At 37.1% G+C, this 22662-nt stretch overlaps 1 protein-coding gene across 1 annotated transcript in view; it reads right to left on the bottom strand.

The window, feature by feature from the left end:
* LOC105149204 (serine/threonine-protein phosphatase 4 regulatory subunit 1) overlaps positions 1–21012 on the bottom strand; it is a 138419-nt gene extending 117407 nt beyond the window's left edge. Inside the window, 2 exon segments of the mRNA XM_011061463.2 lie at positions 20828–20872; positions 20957–21012. Coding sequence (XP_011059765.2) covers positions 20828–20872; positions 20957–20963 — 52 coding nt within the window. The 5' untranslated portion in view covers positions 20964–21012.
* Between the last annotated feature and the right edge of the window lie 1650 nt (positions 21013–22662).

The raw sequence follows: 22662 nt of genomic DNA on the forward strand, positions 1-22662 counted from the left end.
GCCATCCACCGAGCACCTTCATTATTTTTATAAAACGTAGAAACGCTCAAGGATGTAGATTAATATTTTCTTGGTAGTTGGCCGCTTTGTAATGGAGATGGCATTTTATCGAACTGGTGTGATTACCATTTTAATTACAATCTTGTCATGTTATGGGACGCGAGCAATAATCGGACTTATATTATATTTTCAGACATCCTATGAGAAAATAAACTCGCATAAGCGTGTAGCGAGTTTTCAATAATTCATCTACAGAGATACAGAGATTGAAACCAATATAACTTGAAGCTGTTCACAATATTATAGATATAAAAAAATGTAACTATTGTGTTTCTATTATCATCAATAACCATACGGATCATCATTTTTCTTGCATTTGTAGTATTAAAGTTTTGAAGCAAAATTTCCTTTGGCATAACTGTAGCTTTAATCAGTTTCAATTATTCCTTAAATGAAAAACTGAAAAACGTTTAGATTCGAAAGAAATTTAAATTCGGTCTTGATTAATCAGATTGAGATTCAGATATATATCAGAAATTATGACATTATCGTGGCACTCGTACATGATTGAGTATTCGAGAGTATACGGGAAAATTGTGAAAAGAGTTAAAGGAAGAGTAGCTTAGCATTATATTACAATGTAGGCATTTCTTTCTCGCATGATTCGTGATTACCGAGGAGGCATATAATCAGGAAGTACGCGGCAAATATATTTTCCTTCCGCAGCAGCGCACGAAACTCGATGGGTGTCACACCACAATGTATCGTAATGACAGGTGGGTACCAAGACCAGAATAATCATAGGCTAAACGAAGAACAGACAGTTGGCGAGCGAAAGTCTTTTCTCGCGAAGAGTAGAGTAGCACTTCATGCGAGTTTAACTTTGCGTAGCGTACTTCATTGAAAAGTGAAGTAAGCTCATATGTATACGGAGGTATCGATGTGGTGGCTTCTGTCGATGCTAGAATATTTATTATTCAGGCAATGTAGCGTACTCTCTCTGTATCGGCAAATGATAAAATGAAGTCGCGTCTGCTGCTGCACTCGCGAATATCGGACGACTGTAAGTTCTCATCGACAACAAGCTTGTGTCGACTTGCGTCAATTTAGACAAGAAGGTTTTTAGATCGTGGCGCTGCATTACTTATTCACACATTCGTGTGCCTCGTTGGTTATACTAGCAGGCGCTTAATGTCCTTACATTAACTGCATGGGTATAGGAGGGTAAACGTATATTTTACAAAGTGCATAAAAAGACACGTCGATAGAGACGGTATATTAGGCGTTCAAATGTGTTCTCACATGCCGAGTAAAAGTTCCTACATGATTACATGCGAATTACAGACAGATCCACTGACGAGAACTGTGCTAATTGATACAAGTTCGCGGGGTGGTCTCATTTATGCAATATTAATTGCATTCCGACGATAGAGTCGTGACGTCAATCATCGCCGCTCCGGTTGATCGAATTTCACGGTAACGTCTATATGCGGTATTAATATCATTCCCAGAGACATGTTCGATCTTTTATTCGGGAAATATATCGTGCTATGAAAGAAACCGGTTTCGGGAAATTCGAAATAACATGCATTGATTTCAGGAAAATATACAAAAGCAAGAAGTTAATAGTGATCACTGATAAAATTGGCAGAATTTTTACAATAAATATTAATTATTTAAGTGAAAATAAAATAAAAATTCTTTTAATCAACACGTACAGAAAATTAATTTTCTATTAAAAAAATATATATTTTACTTATAATATATATTTTTATTATATACATATCTTATTATTATTAAAAAGATCTCATATTGATCCTTTTCTTGTCCAAATTTATCGATTTTCTGTAAGTGTTCATCACAGATTGAGACACATACTTTTTTTAAATACAAATTATAATAAGTAAAGATAAATAATTTAAGCAATCATTTTTACGAAAAAATAATTACAAATGTTAGGATACAATAATATTTGTTTAATCAAAAGAGGTTGGCTTCAATCATAAAAAGAAACGTTTATCTCTCTTTTCGAGCTCTGTGACCACGAAATATTTCACAGCGGCTCTCTTCCCTTTCTCTCTCTCTCTCTTACAGAAACTTTTCGTAAGATTCTTGATAAAAAAAAAAAAGAAAGACAGGAGGGTAAGAGGGTGTTTTTTTTCCCTTGAAGCTTCGGAAATCCGTGCGGTGCGCGGGGTACGCGGAATTCCTGCGTGGGACTGCCGTGCTCTTCTTTCTCCCACCGCTCCTCTCTCCTCCCGATCCCTCGTGTACCACCCAACGTCCTCGGCATGGACGAAGGTAGCAGGACGAAGGACGAAAGGAAGAAGAAAAGTGTAAGGAAGGCGCGCGGAGATAGATCAATAACAAACCATTATGGACCCTCCGGGACTGCAAAGCGAACGTCGACGACGATTCGACGAGTGTTTCTCTTTCGTAATACTCGATTTTAGCCGCGAGATATCTCACCGCGCTAATTACACATTATTTTTGCCAATAAGATAGACTCGTTGAAAGATAAAAAGAGAAAGTTAATTAGGTTAGACAATCAATAATAAATGTAGGAATTAAATTCATTATATGAAAAGCTGTTCTCAGCTTTCACTTTTTATTAAATCACTGATCGATTTTTCAAATTTGCCTCAAAAAGGAATGTATGCGGTTTTATTATCTCTTTCGATATATTTTTATTTAATTCTGTGATTTATTCTTTATCGTATTTGTACATTGAAATGTTTTTATTAGAAAGAAAAGTAAATGATCTCAGTAAATTAATTTTTTTCAAGATCTCTTCTGCAACATTTCGATCATCAAATTCTTAGAAACGATGACAACAGCAAAATAAGCTCGACAAATTATCGATTAATGTCGTGCTAGAAAAAAGCACATTATTTAGCTATCGTCACGAATATCAATACCGTTCTACAAAATAGGTAATCAATCGTGACTTTTAGATCGGATTGCATCTTTGTGCATCGAATCGCAATTATCATGACTATATCTAAGTAAAATCGGAAGAGGTCTTACTACAAAAATGCGTGATTTCCTCTGTCTTATGTCGAGGGAGTAGGAAGAGCTTCTTCAGATATATCCAACATAACGGTGAGCGCTGAGCACCATAAAACATATCTATTTCGACAAGGGCGCGCACTCGAATCACGCACACATCACATTTTCCGCGAATTGATTCGCACGCATCGCACGAGAATCACTCATTTAAGCCGAAAGATAGTCGATCACTTTAGCCGGCGAGAAAGAATGACGTGATAACTGTACGCGAAATTCCATCGAAGGTCGCGCGATCAATGACATTTAAAATCTACTTGCAGAGGTGACCCAGTTCCCTAATGAGGCAAACTTGTTGATGGTGGATGACGACAAATTCAATCCAACAACTCGTTCTATCGCTTTTCCCGTAAGGCAATAGCGAAATCACGGCTCCGTGTAGTGGAAAGGTATCGGAGAAACCGGATGTTGAAACGGGCTCTCGAGAGGCCGGCATTTTCCGACATCATTTGGCCGAAACGGCCATGCGTGGGCTGGCCAAACACATCTCACCGCTTTTCACCGTGCCTTACGATTTTCACAAGAACGTAGAACGAGAAATTCATGTTCTTGGTAGGAATCACTCCGCGATATTGTTCACAATGATACTTTAGAAGAACCACCCTACGTCGATGTCGCGGTGTCAGCCATGCTGAACCGAAATTTCCCTCCACAGACAGTCCGATTTAGGATTCGCTCCAACATCGTTGGAGCATCCAGTAATAAAATGTCCTCGAGAACATCCCTCGGAATATCGTGGACGACGAATTTGCTGCTGTTCGTGAAACTTTGCGCCGCGAAGTTTCCTTCCCGATGCGCAACGCGGAGACCGGCCTTTCCAACACGCATGATTTAACTCGAGATCACGCGTAATCCCGTCACTATCATTCGTCATCGGAATTTCTGTCGTGTTCTACCCGATGTCGCACTTTTCCACTTATCCTTGAGCGTTTTTCTTCCCACGACGACTATGACGACGACGACGACGACGACGACGACGACGACGACGACGACGACGACGACGAGGAGTGCCATGTCTCGGTCGAATTTCCACGAACACTTGGCGGATACCATTTCGCCGGTAGGCCGAGTATACTCGACGACAACGACAAGATTCGCGACTTGTTTTTCGATATATAAAGAATAGAAGTAGAAAAAAAGAAAGAAATCCATGACCGTCGTATTTCTAGCGTGCACTTTGCCAATTTTCACGAGTCGATCCTGTTCTCTCTCTACCGGCGACTCGTCGCCCCCGAGAACGGACGATGACGGTGTCGACGAAAACGACAAAGACGACAAACTGGATATTTTGTGATACAGAAGAACGCGGCTCTACCGGCTAATAAATCCGCTTTTAACGTGGTGACTCGACGTACACGCCGGGTTCTTGCCGGCTCCACCAAAGGCACGATCGCTCTCTGCGTGTCGATGCCCCCCACCCCCCTCCTCCTCCGCTGCTGTCCCCCGCCGCCCCCCAGGGGCGGATGGCAGCGACGCAGAGCGCCGTCGCCACCGTCCTGAGCTGACGGGGGCGCCACCGAGCGGCACCGACGCCGACGCCCGCGACCGATCGATAGTCACGACCGGTGACGACGACGACGACGACGACGACGACGACGACGACGACGACGACGGCGACGGCGACGACGACGACGACGGCGACGGCGACGATGAATAAGAGGACGACGTAGAACTCCCAATGTGTTCCCCATGTATCTCGAACTCGAGAACGATGTTCTGATGAGAGTTTCGAGATAGGTATAAGAGACAATCGGAGGAATCTGTCATAAACTCCACATAGTATGCCAGTAGTTGGAAAGTTATACGCGAAAACCACGTGAAAAAATTCGACTTCTCAAATTCGTTTTCTCTGATATAATCGATTTTTAAACTTGCTTAGAACTTATGTGTTTTTTGCGCGAAATACGAATAAAGACAGTTAATTCTCAGAAAGAGTTCTGTGGAGACAGATTTTTTTAGAATAAAAAAAACAATATTCATAAATAAATGGTATAGAAAATTAATATTAGTGTATGTATATACATATATATGCACTGAAAATATACTACATTTTAATAAATCATTTGTCTAAAAGTTGTTAATGTCTGAATATTTATTAAATGTAAGGATATATTTATTTGATACAAGAACCATTAATTTGATTTAACTCCATCATTTTTTTTTATTGAATAAATATTTATTTACTATAACTAAATGTTTAGTTGACACTATTCAAATGAATATTTAAAATTTAGAATATTATTTTCTCAATGTGTGTCGTGGAATATAAATAAATTCTTTTTGATTTTCTATGTTGTTCATTCTCTCGTACTCGTAATGTTTCTTTAAAAAATTATAGTAGGCTATGCGCGCATGAAATTATCTAAACTTTCAATTAGTAAACATTTTTATCTCAATCTTTTTAAGCAACCTATCTACTTTTTACTTTAGCTGTTTTCCGTTATTCATTACGAGCATTGAAAATGTATAACACACATAACGTAAACTATAGTTTTTCAATATTCACAAATAAATGAATAACGGAGAACAGCCATTAATCACGCTACAATAACTAATTAAATAAAATCCATCTTTTTTTAGTAAAAAAAAAATGGTAATATTAAGACACACTGATTGTATACAAAAAAAATCACAGAAAAATTTCGAAACTCGATCTCGTAAAATAAATACAAACGTAACTTTCGAGCTATTCCTACTAGGGACTTCCTTCTTGTATTCAGTGGAATACGTATTGCGAGTAAGGCAAACCGGACGAAGGAAGTAGGGGAGAGTATATACAGAAGGAGACGAAGGAAGGAAAGAGGAGGCGGAGGAAGAGGTAAGAGTCAAGGGAGCGCGAAAATGCGAATGCATGCGTGCGTGCGTGCGTGCGTGCGTGCGTGCGTGCGTGCGTGTGTGTGTGTGTGCCTGCACGTGTACAGAGTAAAAGAAAAGCGTACTACGGAAAGGCCAGTGTGGGTATGGTCACGCAGTATGAAGAGAGAAGGAGAGGAGGAGCGTAGATAAGAAAAGTCATCACGGCCACTGCACGTCCCGCGCACTATACCGTCATTCATTGATTGCATCGTACGCCGCTGTATCGTACGCTCTGCGCCGTTAATGTTCGCCGGATAGCAGAGCGTGCAAGCACGAAAGAGAGACCGAAACGGCGCGGGCGTACAAGCGAACGAACGGAGCGGAGAACGCGATGTAGACGATCGAGATGAAAGGAGACCAAGCCGGATAAGAGAGAGACGGCGGAAGGCGGGGATGGAGGGCGAAAAATATGAGAAGAGTACGCGATTACATACGTTTTCCTCGTTCGGTTCCTCTTTCCGTTTCTTTTTTTTCTCTTTTTTTTACGGGTTTCTTCCCTTTTTCTTTATTTAAGTTGTGCTTATACCTCGTGTTGTTCCATCAAACGGCAACCCGCTTAACGAGCGGCTGTGTTTCGTTTTAATTCGTAATGATTACTAACCGTGAATGTATTATCACATAGTAATGGTTATTAATGATTTTAGAGATGTCTTGATTTCTGTTTTAATAACAACGCGGAGAGATGGTATCAATTATGATAAAAAATGATTTAACCTTTTAATTATTAGAGAATAGAGATCAGATTCTTAAGTTTTTAATGATTATATGTATCATCTAAAAATTGTAATTATTTTTTATGATTAATGAATCGCAATAAAAGTATAAATGCAAAAAATGTCAAAATATATCATTTAAGCCATAATTTAATAAAATCTTGAAAGTAATCGTATATTTTCGATTTATAGGATCTGTAAAGTTAGCACGATATTGTGTATTAATATGAAGAAAAAAAAAAATTCTACAGCATTTTTATAATTCTACAGTTCTTTGTAGAAATAAAAAAGGGTTTCGCATTTTTTTTACTAAAAAAAAAATCAAAATTGAAAAAGTAGCAGCAAAAGCTTTGTTTAAAAATGATAGCAAAGCATAAAATTCTGCTAGAACTAACGAGAAATATTGCTGGTTGGAATTGCGATTATCAGCACATTTCTTCTTCAAGTGTTGTACTGTCTTCTATATTTAAGGTGCATTAAAATTAATAGTTGTTGGAATTTTGTTTTCAAATTACATATACTAATAAAACTCGAATAGTACTAACGGGCACTGTAGTCAAAAAGTGAGAATATTTATCTTTTTCTTGTACTTTAGAGGAGAAGTGTCGTGCTAGATACGCGAAATTAGCATGCCGTATTTTCAATTTTGTTTTTCCAGTATATATAAAAAACATAGAACTCTTTCTTATTTTTATAAAAAACTGTAGAACTACAAAAAAAGAGTGCTATTGGAACTGTCATTTTTTAAATAAAATATCATGTAACTATTTATACCTCTATTTATACCGATTTCAGAAATGTTCTAATATTTTCTATAAAAATGTTAAAAGGGAAAATCCGTGCGGCGAGAGGAAAGGAAATAAACGTGGAAAACAGTTTTTCAAATTAGCAATCTTCTTATGGTATTAAGAACTCGCATGTGCGAGGAGTCAGAAAAACACGCTTGTCGCGTGCTTGCGTAACGACGACAAACATCCTGAAAAGTATAACAAAAAGAGAGAGAGAAATAAGGGAAGAAAGAGAAGGAATGAGAGATAAGTCATTATGGTCAATGTGCGTGGCCACGTCACACGCGCCAGACAGTCAGTCATTCATTGATAGTATCATAGTATGGCCTGAGCGTATACACGTTGCGCAGCTCACGGCACGGTACGCACGTAAGTTCGCGTGATAGTCACGGGCAGAAAGAGACGTGACGACTACAACATGCGGGAGGGAAGTACAGAAACGGACGAAGACAAAAGAGAAAGTACTCTGTGAGTACGGCGCACCATAAAATGAGTACCATAGGGGTGTTTTATTAATATAATAAGACAGGAAAGGACTAACTTGGGGAGAGAGAAGAAATTCGAAAGACGGGCTAAAAAGACGTATGCATGACGGATGTAAATAGCGTTCTAAAACTAGCCACTGTGTAACTAGTCTCGCGCGGCGCGAGAATGCGTACAGAAACAGCGTAATGAAACACTATTAGGAGCACTTTGATCTTACGAAGAATACTAATTCAATGCTGGTACCTGTCAAAACATTGCATATATCAAAACCGAATAGATTTTCTAATTTAGATCTTGGTTTAAGTATTCATCGAAAGATCAAATATACAAATTATACAAAAATAATACAAGGGTAGACTCATCGATTTGACATTCTTCTTTGACATCATAAATACTGAAGAAGCCGCACCATTTAATTGCGTATGTTCTAAATTGTTAGATAAAAAATAACTCAATCTTAACAAATATTTCAAAAATACGCAATTTTACTAAAAGACATTCTAAATAAAAGTTGTACGGTACAGAAGAGTACAATGATGATATTCTATGCTATATAATTTTTATTTGGATTGTTTTTTTTGGTAAAATATATTTTCAAAATATTTATTTGTTAAGATTAAAATGAATCATCTTGTATAAACTAAGATTGCAATTTCATGTTTCGCAATTCCTCATTGAGTCATTTTCGTAAAAATATATGATATTTGGACGAATCGAGCGATACGACATTTGGACGAATAGATATAACCTCGTGTTATAGCAAGCCGGGCGGAAGAGAAGCGGAAACTGAAAGGTAGAGGTAGAGGATACGGGTCGTGCGACTTCGATGTGCGTATTAGTACACGAGGAACAAGCGGAAAAAGCAGAAAATCGCAACTCATGCAACTTGCTATATATTATCCACGACGCATAAACGCGCTTTCGCAAAGACATTATGCTAGCGGAACAAAAATATTTTTACCGTGAAGAATTGTGTTAATTCTTTTCCATCTGGCAGCCTAAAATTAGACGATGATGTGCCAAGCGTATACATTCCAGCTTCTATTTTTAAATTGCCATATAATGTTTATCGTCGGTGAATTATAACTCTATCAACTGATCAAGATCCGACTCAAATTTTGCGAAACAATTATTCTATAATAATATACGAGACGTTATAAATAACCAATAATTAACATTTTGAATTAATTATATCAATTACAATTATAATATCATTACATTTTACTTCATTTATTATTCAATTACATAAATTAAAAATTCAAAATATTAGTCATTGAATACGATTATTTACAATAATTGTTTAAAAACTATAGAAAAGTAAATGAAAAGACATTAATATTTTCATTACAAGAATAATCGTAATCGCGAAATTAACGATACGTGCGATGATACATATACGATATGCGAAGAAATGCACGTTAGCGGACGAACGTCTGGTAGGTCGGTTAAAAGGCGGATGAAAACGCAGGCGAAGACGAGTTAGGAGAAATGTTGCTCTAATTAAGCGACGTAAGTTTATTAAACCCCGGCTTAAAATAGCGGACGACGCATTACCCAGGAATGTAAGGGCAGTCCAGTTTTATTGCCGGTCGAGCCCTAAGATTAACTCGCACGAACCATTTTGCTCGGGTCTTGCCTGAAGAATCGTTCGCGCTACTCGCCAGAAACAATATGCTCTCATTGATGAGCCAGGAAGCGACGCAAAATCGATGCCGCGGTCCTGTCTTTCTCTCTCTCCCCCTCCCCCCCTCTATCATTCTCTCTTTCTCTCTCTCTCATATGAAAGGCGAAAAATTAGAACTGAACGATCGATCGGCCAGGCTGCGGTGGGCGCCGTTATTCGGCCGCGTAAAATGGATGTATATATTCGCGAGAAAATGGGGGTAGAGCCTAAGAAACGATCGATTACCAGTCGTGTCTGAAATTAGGTTGACCGAAGAGAACCACTAGAAATATCAGAGCGGTGACTCTCGAAGCGTGAGACAAGAAGCAACGCGATAGAGACAGTTTGACAACGTACGGTCGACAGATATTTCAAACGAGCGTACTCGCTTCATAGCGAGAAAGATTAATGCTTCCGAGATATCGTATCAATGTCGTAATCCCGTTAGGTCTTTCAATTGACATAGTCCCTAATACAGACCGATCCAGACTATCAGCGTAAATACTCATTTCATGCGAGTATCAAAGAAACGTCTTTATCTACTTTTAAATAAAATTGTGATAAATTGCATTTACTAAGATTGGAATTTGGAATCGATTTTTTCCTTAACAGAATTATCGAATTGTTAGTAGTCTATAAATTATTGTATAGACATTTAAAACAATAGTTTCTCGCATATCAATCTTCGATGATGCGCAAATAAAATAACAATTTTATTCTTTATTTAGTTACAAGTGAACTTCATTTCGATAAAATTTTGGTTTGGTATCTAATTATAGGATAAATTATACTAAAGAGTAAAATTACGGCAATTATTATTAAAAGACAAGGTATTCGGTTGTTTTATTAAAAGAACTTCAAGACAATGCGAGTAAAATAACATGACGTAGTGTACGTACGTTTCCAATCTGGAGATGGAATGGAAATAAAAAGTTTGAAGTGTCTTAAATTTTTCAAAGCATTTCTTTTTGGAACAGTAAAAGACGAACAAATATCGCGTTCATCTCAATCTTATATATACTAAGTATCAAGTCTTGTGCTGAATTGACGTTGACGATGCAGAGTCGAGAAGTATTAACATGGAAGGATGGAAGCTGCGACCGCGAGGGTCAGGATTAAATATAACCATGGCTCGGGCTATTTATAAAGATTAACTTGTTGGCGAGATAACGAAGGAGGAGATGGAGACAACGGCGCTAAATTGTCGCAACAATTGCGCGGGAACCAACGGATTCCGGGGCGGCCGTTCCTCGTGCCGCTTTGAGCTTCGACCTCGTTCTCGTCTCGAGTCATCGAACGTCAATCGTACATATCTCAAGTAAAAACAAATGATTATATAAAATACAGGCTATCAAATATTATCATTACTTAACGTACAAATTTCAATTGCGATTGAACATTAAATTGCGTCTTTCATGTTATGATTATGATTCTTGAAAAATATTAATTTTTAGTAACCAATAAATCTTTACAAGTTTACGTTAATTTCAGAAAATGAATTCGTATTGAAAATATTTTTTTATTGTTAATATAATATTTATTTGTTTAATAATATTAATAAATCTCGTTTGTATTATGATATTTATTATATAAATCCTTAAAGAATATTATTAAATACTTGGAAGAATATTTATGGAAACATTAAGATTTTCTCTATTAATTGCACATACATAGGTACGTATCAATGTATGATTGTAACATATTAACTGTTGAACGCGTATTTAAATGTTAAATAAATCCCTCCTGAAATCTTGTAATTGTACATTGTAATGAAATTTGAAGACATTATCCATTGAAATTAATTCTGTCTACATCTCATACATCCGAGACCAGATGTAATATAATAATGTATATGTTGAAAAAAATCATTAAAAAATCAATTTTAGTATGAATTATTAAAGTACCTCTAAATTAAAAAAAATTTAATATGATTTCATTAAAATCAGGTCAAAAGGAATTAAGCGCCAATTCTCGAGAAACTTATATATAAAATCCTCATTATAATTTAATTTTTCTTCCATCTTCTCAAGATTATTCATTCTTTTCGATAATTTACATTCGTTACTACGAAGAAAACAATCATTGTTGTTATTAACATGTAAATAAATTATCATCTTATGCACCATGTATGTAGTTCTAGCGTTTAAAAGTCATAAATAAGTAAAACTCTCTCTGACGAAGGTATGAGGGTTGAAAGAAAACATCAAAATATTCGTCGATAAGCACCAGTTCCCTGACACTACACATTACTCGGGAAATATATGACAGTGGAGAGGAATACGATAACGGAAGTTTGTGCACCTGGAGAGTACCGTCGTTGTTCCGCAGCGACGCGGGAGAGAAGACTGCAGTCTGGAATTTTATTTACATTAGCATTTATACGTGGAACGTTTGTGGTCTATAGACGGAATCCACGTGCGCATTCCGAAAAAGATGGAAGAAATATCAGACTCGACTATTCGGAAAAAATCGATTACCGCATTTAACTATGCGCTTAATCGACTAGTTCGAAAGAAAAAAAAAACAGGTGAAAAAAAATCGCTATTTTCGTACAAGAAAAAATTAGACAAAATTGAATTTTTTAGCACTCTGGATATGTAACTCCTTTAAACGTAGAGAAGTATCAATTTTTTATAAAAATTATTTGAAAAATATACAAAATTATTAAAATGTGATAAATTATATAATTCGCAATGACATCACTAAAATATGCAACACCACATAAAATTTTCAGTCTCTAGATGTTTATCTTATAAATTACATCTATTTTAAAACATATATTAAAGTTGAAAATATAATAGGACATTTCATATCATTCGTGTTGGTATACTGGTATGCATGAGAAAGAAAAAAAAAGGAGATATGTAAGGGAAGTAAAGATATGTTACGACATATCCGTCGTTATCTCATTCCCCCTTGGGAGCACCTGATAACACATCGGTCATACACACGCTCGTCTGTATGACGTATTTTATTCAAATCAGAAGAACCGTTTGTTCCTCATTTCCATTTCTTCGAGATTTGATTAATAGGACTATTGACTGTTTCTAGAATAAATTTATTACTTCGAATCCGTCTTCGTATTGCTTTTCTTTGGAAAAATGGATTTGTACAATTATCAAACCGTGACAAAAGTTTATAAAAAAGAAATTGGCAAGAATTATTTCACAAAACTTATAATTAAAAAACGAGAACAAATCTGTGTCAAAATTTTCAATACAGACCTCTGCATATTATTATACATATACAGAAAGATGTATTCTTATCAAAATAGTAACTTTTAGCATCAAAGTAGATTAATCAGTAAAAAAATATTCGTAATCATAAATATATCGCACAATCAATGTATTGTCTAGCATGCGTATTTTGTAATTTTGTAATTTTGTAAAACAAATATCAGTTTACTGGATTGGTCGGATTGAATTTGCGTCGGTCAGGGAAGGAATGTCGCAGATCGTAAATTATCCACGAGAGAATGCTATTGGTACTCCATACTCCATGGGGTTTACGTGGCTCGACGGTTTTTAGTCCGATAAATGTCGAGGCACCTTTGATGCGGCTTTGAAGCGCGAACAAGCGACTGAATACTCGAAAGTGGGGAAGCACATCGGTTTCACAGGGTGATTGTCCCAGTGCCCTTGTGCGCGATGGAAAATTAGCGAGATTGTTTTTTTTTCTCTCTTCTCTTCCTCCGGCCGAAAAAGGGAGTAAAGGACCACCGTGGTTTTCCATCGAACGTTGCGCCAAGGCCATTTTTCTCTCTCACGAAGAGAGAGAAAAAGAGATAGAAAAAAAGGGAGAAGGATAACGGAATGGTAGGATCGGAGAGAGCGCGGAGGATACGTTTACATCGAGCTTTTCCGTTTCCGGGATATCCATCGATCCCTCTGTCAGCGGTCCTCGTAACCCAATCAAAACTTTCCCCTTCGAAGCTTACCTATCCTGTTCCCGATCAGGTGAAATATCTCGTATTACGTATTATACGGTTTCGATATACTCCGTAAAGGTCTATGCGAAATTTCGAATTCTATGAATTTATAATGACCGATGGAAATGTCACTTAGAAAGTTGACAACATGCTGATAAAAACTCTTTACATTGTTTTTGCCGAAGCAAGAACAGTGCAACTTGAACAGAGAACGTTGGAACTCGTGGCGTATAGTCTATTTGTTTTTAATTTAATTTTTGCTTTCGAGCTAAGCAAGTTTCAAATACATTTACTTTATTATGCTTTACCTTGTATCTATTATATTTATTTTTAATTTTTTTTTTTTTTTTGTAAAACCAGTCGATATCAATTTGATGCCAAATTTAATGTGTTTAACTTACGATGTCTAGCATCGAGTTATTTAAATAAATAAACGATGTACGAGCTTTCACAATCAATATTTGCTAAAACATTTAAATATATCGGAAGGTATAATGTGCAAGCTATGACTATATCTTGCACAGACTTTCGAAGTTGTTCCTTACAGGAAGACGCGTCGTACGATTTCCACGGTATCGCGACGACTCGAGACAATGACATCGGCACGATTCCTAAACGGGCGCTTCTGGAAACAAACAGAAGGAGAGACGCCTTGTCATCGACGATGTCGCATTCTTCTCGGAGATCGGTTGGCGCGACAGAACGCGGAAGCGTTCTACCAGAAAGGGCCGTTCGTTGCCCGCTACTTGTCATCGTTCTCGTACGTCCGATCGAGGATTGTATCATTTCTTGCTTGTATTCTCTCTTACGAAGAAACGGTACGAAGGGAACAGAACAGGATGCCTCGCAAAGGATGCTTTCGAGAAGAAGCAAAATGCATTGCTAAATACGCTCCGATCTTAGAGCTATCCTCCCTTTTCTCAAAGATTCTCCAGTAAATTCGAATCTTTTCTCTTGGAAAGAAACTTAGAATTTCAATGGATCTTTGTTTATAACTGTTTAGAACTTCTGCACCTTCTATTTTGACTCTGGAGTTGAAACTAGTACGATTTCGACATGGTCCATTTTCGACGCTATAAATACGAACAATCATACTTTATGCCAAACATTTCCACTCCACGAATAAATACAGAAATTACTTTCGCATATATATGTAACTTTTACTTTATTTATCGAAATCATTCATTTCATATTTTCATTGCAATGAAAATTTTAATGAAATTTATTTAAAATTATTAATTAATTTTTTAACATAAATCCTAAAAAATCCTAGATTTAACTACAATTCACGAGCTTTTATATGTTAGATTAAAGGGAAACGCACATCGAAGAATAAACGATACGATTAACGAATAGACGTCATCATACGATTGACTGGTAAAATAACCAGATTGAGACGGCAAAGAAGATACAGAAAAAGAAGAGCGGAAATGCGGATGGAAGGAGAGCTAGAGGGCAGAAAGGGATGGATGGGCACCAAAGCTCACGCCTGTTTCTCTTTGCTCGTTAGTCACGGCTTCGTCTTTATGAATGGGTTCGCTCTTGTGGCTTTACGAGAAATCGTACTATCTTCACTACTGACGGCTTCTATCCTTTCTCTCCGTCCCTGTCTTCGCAACAGGGCAGTGTCCTTCTTCGAGGGTACGTGTCGTGCTATTACAGTCAGAATGGAAGACGGCCGCGAATCGATATTTCTCACAGTGCTCGTTGTCGACCCCAGCGAGAACAAATTCGGGATGCCGCCGTTGGTGTCTCGCGAAAAACAGGCGAGAAGCGGAGGTAGCACAAAGTGTGACATCGATATATGCCGTAAAATAATAGATTTAGTGATCAGGTTGGCGGTTCTCAGTTGATTATTATTTCTACGTTATCTTCGTATTTTATATATAGTAAAGTAAATTATGTGACCGCTTAGCACAAAACTTATCCTCGTCTGATATACAGGGTGTCTATAAAGTTTGTCCTCACCCTTTATATTTCGGAAACGGTTCAAAATGATGAAAAACTGCGAAATATGTATTCAATTATTTCGTGAGGTTACTCTTTTAAGAAAATTGTACAGCCCCTCAAAATGATCGAACACGTATTTCATGTTTTTTAATAATTTTTAATCGATTCTGAAAGATAGAAGAGAGAGAGAGAAAGAAAGAGACAGACAGAGGTGGGAATAGATTTTATAAATATCTTGTATATTAGGAATATAAATATAAAAAAAATTGTATATCCAGAAATTTTAATTCAATAATAAAAGTAGCACATACATGACAATAATATACGAAAGTGAAAATATTATCCTATTTTCTAAAAATGAATTCATGTCACGAGATACGTATAAATTTTACTCAAATTTATCTCTTCAAAAATATCTTCTATCACAATCTTTTTATCGCTTGCTTCTCCCATAAGGGCGCGGTCAATCCTAAACTTGTTTCGTGAAAGGAAACGCGAACGAATAATCGAAGTGTGAAATATTAATCTTAAATTTCCGCATAAATTTTTGCGCAAGGTACAATCATTAAATCTGTAATAATATCTAAGAAATTTCTAGATGAGATTTCTTTGAATAAATCGTAACACGTTTTGGAATAAAAAATTTTTTAAGAAATTTATATAAAAATACCTACTGCTATGAGTCTCTTTAACAAAATTGAATGATACTAACGTTTTTATTAGACTTCTGGCTACAATTATGTAATTCAGAGATTTCAAATACTTTATAGAAAAGATATAGAAAAAGTAAACATATATTAACTGTATTTTTTTCAAGTAAATTTAATATTTAATCACTAAATCTATGGCTTTAACAATACAGGATTATATAGGAAAAACTAACCTATATTTTATTCCCTTTATACATAAAAAAAAAAAGTTAAAATGACATTACTTCTCGAGGATTAACGCAATTCATGAAAGGACAAAGTGCTTATCGTTTGTATCGTCGACTTCGACATCGAAGCCTCTTGCATACTGGGAGAGAGACTCAAGCATGTCCTACGAGAGAGAGAGAGAGAGAGAGAGAGAGGCTATAGAACAAGAAGCTGTAAAAGGGTGAACCCGAGAGAAAAAGAGAGAATAACTCAGAGAAGAGAAAAGAGGAAAGGGCGGAAGACTCCGGACGGGTCGCGAGAGATGAGGGAGAGATTGGAATGGTATTCGAGGAATGTCATGTAATAATCGGCCGCCATTCGATCGTCTGTTCCAACGAGAGACGGCGCCACCTCTCAGCTCGGCTTGACTCATTTTGGCTCAACTAAACCTAAATGATGACGATAGAGAAACGGATAGAGAAATGTTGACACATCCTACTTTTTATCTAGTTCGAAATCATTCGTGGTTGCTCAGTTCAAAGGTAAAGCGACAATGTACATGCGCTTGTTTTATTTGAAAAAGACATATCTGCATAATAGAAAAAAATTCACAAATGTTTCCACATTAAACAATTTTTTCATGCAACATATTTTTTTGTGAACACAATTTTTTAATGATTTAATTTGAAATTATTCTTAAGAGAATTGATTGAAATTTATTCAATCGCGATTTTCCTCTGTTTCTTCTATCTTAGAAAGAGAAAACAATTCAATTGAATCTTAGTTAACTCGAATGATGTGTATAAACGGGTTTCAAACAAATGGCAGACTCGTTTTTTTTCATTTAATTTGAAAAATGGTTTGTAAAGAGATTAAAACAGGTGTCATCTACGACAACGATCCACCGCCAATAGAAATAAATAAAAAGGAAAGAAGGGGAGGAAAAAGAAGTATGCAAACGCATCGCGAAGTTCGTCGTCTCGAAAGGGTGGCGGGTTCCGGTTTTGCGATTCGGCGGGATGTCTACTCCGCGTACTTAGCTAGTCTCGAATGCGAATTTAATAAGGTGAATAAATCATTTTAATGTAACGCGCCCATACGTAGGTATAAGGAAGGGCGACGACCGACGAAAGAATAGAAAAGACTGACGCGCACGGGAAAAGAAGAGGAAGCGAATGAGAGAGGAGGAGGGAAGAAAACTGGTATTTTTGCGTTCGAGCACGTCAAGGGGTGCGTTTCGTGTTGCGATTATAAAAGCCGAGAGGTAACCCCCTTGGCCGCGTCTAGACGACGACGTAGTCTTCCTATCAAAAACAGACCACCGAACCGAAAAGGCTGAAAGGGCAAGGAACTTCACGCAATGCCAAGAAATTAAAGTTTCTTTATACATCCGCCTATACTCGTTCCGTACCCCGTATACTTTCCCCATCCCCATCTCTACCGCCCCTTATCCATCCTCATGTCCGGTCGGATAAAGTCGACGTTACGCGGCGAAAAGAAAAAGATATCCCATCCGACGAGACATCTGAAAGAAGAGCTAATAAAAACTTCATGAATCATATCAAGGAATGCCTGACAAATTAGAATTATATAGAAACGGATGAAATGACAGAAAATTATATTATCATCATGAAGATGACAACTAATTTATATTCGTAATCTCTTCTTTATTTTATATAGATATATTTTATAATTATTTCCTATACGTTATAAAGAAAGCTTAAATCCTTCTGACGAAACGTAATATTCTGTAAATCACTGATCAATAAAAGTGCCCATTTCTTTAGGAATACTTAAATTTATTTTCTTTAACATTAAATGTTTAAGTGTTCATTCGAGATAAAATAAGATAAAGGCGAACGGTAAAAATTAAATACAAATAACCAAAACTGTTTCGTCAGACGATGAAAAGGAGGAGTCATCGATGCTCAAAAACGTCTAATACAGTAACTGTCACGACCAGACACCAAATAATTTGCATAATCGCGATCGATTACCAACAGTTACCATGGTTGCCACGTTCATTGTCGCACAGCATTGTGTAGTATTCTCCATAAAAAAATTTCTCTATAAATTTCCGTCAATATAAATATATTTTTAAATTAGAGAATACAAATAAAAAAATGAGCTTTAACTTTTTACTATCCTTCTATGTTCCATTTTGGACACATAATATGAATCTTGTATTTATTTATGTATTATTCATCTTATTATTAAATTAAGTTGTATCTTGTTTAACTTTCCCTCGAATATTATCATTATTTATCATTATATTTGTACTATTATTTATACAAATTTGTTTATATATGATGTGTAAATCTAGGTATTAGATATGATGTGTAAATATAGATGAATATCCGTATCTATGAATTCACTAAACCTATACGACTGTTCAGTTATCCATTTTGTCGACATCAAATTAAAATTTTACGACGCGGTTTAAACGACAATATAATCAATAAGATTATAGAACAACTTGCATTAATCACGATTAATTAAGAAATCTTTTTAATAACTATTCTCCTTTTCCTTAATATAAACTCTTTTTTCATTATACAATAATAAAAAAACCTATCGATCAATTTTGATGCGCTAATTTTATAACAGACCCTGTTTAAAATAGATGTTTGTATCATATATTCATTTATGAAATAATAAAAATCACATTTTTTAATACAATCATAGAAAAAATTCAATTATCATGCATCAATGACTCATGATTGATTATAATGTTTACTCTATGCAATAAATATCATGCGAAATGTCTTTTTGAATGCTTCGATCTAGATCTAAGGGACTTGGGTGGGCTTGGGCATCGGAGAAGGTTACTGATCCGAATATTTCTCTCTATCTAGACACGTTTAGAAATATAAGCGGCGCAGAGCTGATAAAACAGTCTCTGGAATGCAAGATAAAGGCGGCTAGGACCAGCTTGGTCGGCGTCGACGGAGAAGATACTCGCGAGGATGAGAGAGAAACGGAGAAGGAAGATTGAAGATAAATGCGTATGCGTGTTCGGAGCGGAACGAACTGGAGCGTCATTATGTGACGCATAATCATGAGACAAATTATTCGCGTTTGACTAGAAAAATGCCTTCGGGATCCGCGTAAGCGTTCGCAGTTCTTCTTGTTCTTCACAAACGTGAGGAAACTCGAGCGAGTTTTTGGATCATCGGAAGGACTAGCAATCCTTGATACGACCCTATTTACGACAGATGGCACTCGCAAATAGAAGAGAAACCCGAGATCAGTAACCTCGATAGGGGAAGGAATCGCGCGCGCTAACTGCGCCGTTTTCTTTAATCTGCCGAGATGCCGCCACTCTTCGTGACTCTGACCTTCGTCTGAACTCCTCTGCGCCTCGAATACACTGTATTTTAGACGTCGACGAACGGTCATTATGCGTTTTCAGTTATAATGGTATCCACATGTGCCTTGTATATATCAATCATATATTCGACTCTTGTTTCTCATCCACCAAAATTGAGATTGCTCCACCATATCTTTAATAGGGATTAAAATTGCTATAATTTCAATAAATTTACATTTCTACATTATAGACAAGCGAGGAAGATTTTTACGTCTACTTCGAGTTCAACAGGAGTCTGTGCAAGGTAAATCTATCGCAACATTAGTATTAAACATTTCTAATATTATTAATCTCAAGATTAATTTACGTAATACGTTTTCATGCATACACATCGTGTAGTGTCAATTTTCTCGATAATGCGGTCGAGTTGGAGCTGGAACGTTCCAACTGCGATTGACACTCCGAATATTGGCGCCGTGTAAAATCTCTCAAGATCATTATCGACGCTAGTGAGTAATCCATGTTTATAATGCAAGTGGTTATTCCTATTGGAAAAGGCGATCCAGCTTCGACTGACATTTTTTCGCAATCATTCTCGCCGAGAAGCACAACGGCGGCGACGAGAGAGATATACGACCCGAACGCATGCCTTCTCTTTCTTTCTCGTCGCCGCAGCCGTCGCTCCTTATCCTCTTTTTTTTTCCTTCTCGCTGAGATAAACACGGCGCGCGGCGTGGCGTGGCGCCCCCTCTTGACGAGCAGAGCAGAACCGCCCCGTGATGCCCGCAAAACGCACTCCCCGCGCGCGGCAGCGGCGGCTTATTGGGACCGTGCGTGCGAGAGCAATCACCCCGCGTGAAACCCTCTCCGCCCTATGAACGGCCGGGAATGCTCGCGATGTCTATCGCGGCGTGGCGCGGCACGCCCGGCCTCGCGGCGCGATCCTAACCTCGAAACCCACGGCGGGGAGCCGCGCTCGGAACACACCGCATCGCGACAAATTCCGCGTGCCACGCATCACGCGGCACACATACAAACACACGTATCTCGAAACAGGGAGGGGCGGAATGCTCGCCGACAGGAGAGTCGCCACGACACTCGGCCGAGTCGTAGAAACGGTGCTTTGCTCTGCCGCCGTCGCGTGCGTGCGAACCGCACCGACGACGGCCACGTAAAATACGCGTGCGTGTACACGCATGAGGTTACTCACCTTCATCCGGGTCCTCTAGATCCTCTGTCTGGATGTAGGATATATCTGAAACCCACAAACACCACGGGTTAGCGGAAAATCCCTCGTGTTTTTAGAGCGATCTCGTCCCATCCACAGGCACTCACTCACCCGCCATCTTGTAACAAACTGCGACGCGCTCTCGCGGCCGCGCGTCTAACTAATCCGGCGCGAATCGAGATTCGTTCGATTCGATACGCGACGTCATCATCGATATCAACGAATTTCGAATTCGCGCCGCACGATCGTTCATTTCGATCATTTGCGTTTTCATTTCAATAAAACAGAAGACGACGCGTATATATTGTACATGTCGTTAAGTAAATTCGAAACGATGGCTGCAAAATTTTTTATTATAATTGTTTCAGTTATTAATTACAATTTATTTTTCTGACTAAATTTAATGAAAAATCGATTAATCTTCGATTCTCTTAAAAGAATATAACAATCATTTATAAAATATATATAAACAATCATTTAGATAGAGATGATGCATTGGATTTTATACTCACGCAACTGCATCGGCTTTCGAAACATGACATATATCGGGTTGCGATTATCGAAACAGCGTTGATTGCTAAAACTCGCGAGAACTGATATGTTCGGGAATTCGCCCGTCACTTTGATCGGCACTCCCGATAAAAATTCATCCAGGCTGAGCACTTTTAACGGATCAAATTAATGATCACTTCGCGGAGCGATCGATCGCGTTGTACGAACGAAGTGTCGCGGAAACTGTCATGGCGGCCAAGCGGGTGCATTTTCAATGCACATTTCGTATCTGAATAAACGAGTTAATGGATAGAAGTTGATTGAAATGGATTCAGATTTTCAGAAGTACGCAAATTATTTTTAATCCCAATGTACTTCTGAAAATTTGAATCTATTTTTATAAAAATTGCATAAAGTACATTTTCGATGCTTCCCAGCAAACGAGAATGGATTAAAATGGATTGAAATTTTTTTCTATCCGAATGCGTATTTAAAAAAAAAATAGCGAATACTTTTTTTTTAATTTAATTGGATTCAATTGAATGCAATTGGATTGAAAAACTGCATTTCCTATTCAAAATTTTGAATTGAACAGTATTCACAATTGTGTTTGTGTGCACGGAAAAAGCTAATTGAAAGGCAGAGATATGCTCCATGCAATTCCTATAAATGAATAAAAATGCATTCAGAATGAAATTCATTTTAACATTCGTGAATCAATATTTCTGAAAATCTGAATTCATTTCAATTCATTTCAATCCATTTTCGTTTGCTGAGTTTCAATCTAAAAAAATTCAATTTTTTACGTGCATCATAAATACTGCTAAATTCAAAATTTTGAATAAACGCAGTTTTCCAATTCAATTGAATTTAAAAAAAAAAAATAAAAGTAATAGAATGTTATATGCATTTAAATAATTCAAATTTATTAAAATTTCAATCCATTTTAATGTATTATTGGAGTAGGATACTTTCAATTTTGAAATCCGATAGTGATTTAAGATTTCTATTAAAAAAGCAAAATCAGTATATATATTTTTTTCGAGTAAAGAATTAATTATTCAGAATGCTTCAGAACGCGGGCCTGAAGTAATCGCGAATTGTATCAGTTTAAAACAGATAATAAATGTAAATTTTTATTGGGAGTACTGACTAAAGCGATGGACGATCTTCGGAATACATTAATTTTTGCGAATTTTCGCTATTTTGTCAATCGCGATGTTGTTACACGTTTTCAAATTAGCATGGATATTTCGATGAGTATAGACTATAGATAGATGTCTATGTCAAAAAACATATGAAGATAATTCTTATATTTTGTCAAG

This window comes from Acromyrmex echinatior, chromosome 5, assembly GCF_024713525.1.
Source record: "Acromyrmex echinatior isolate Ae372 chromosome 5, ASM2471352v2, whole genome shotgun sequence".
Taxonomy (NCBI): Eukaryota; Metazoa; Arthropoda; class Insecta; order Hymenoptera; family Formicidae; genus Acromyrmex; species Acromyrmex echinatior.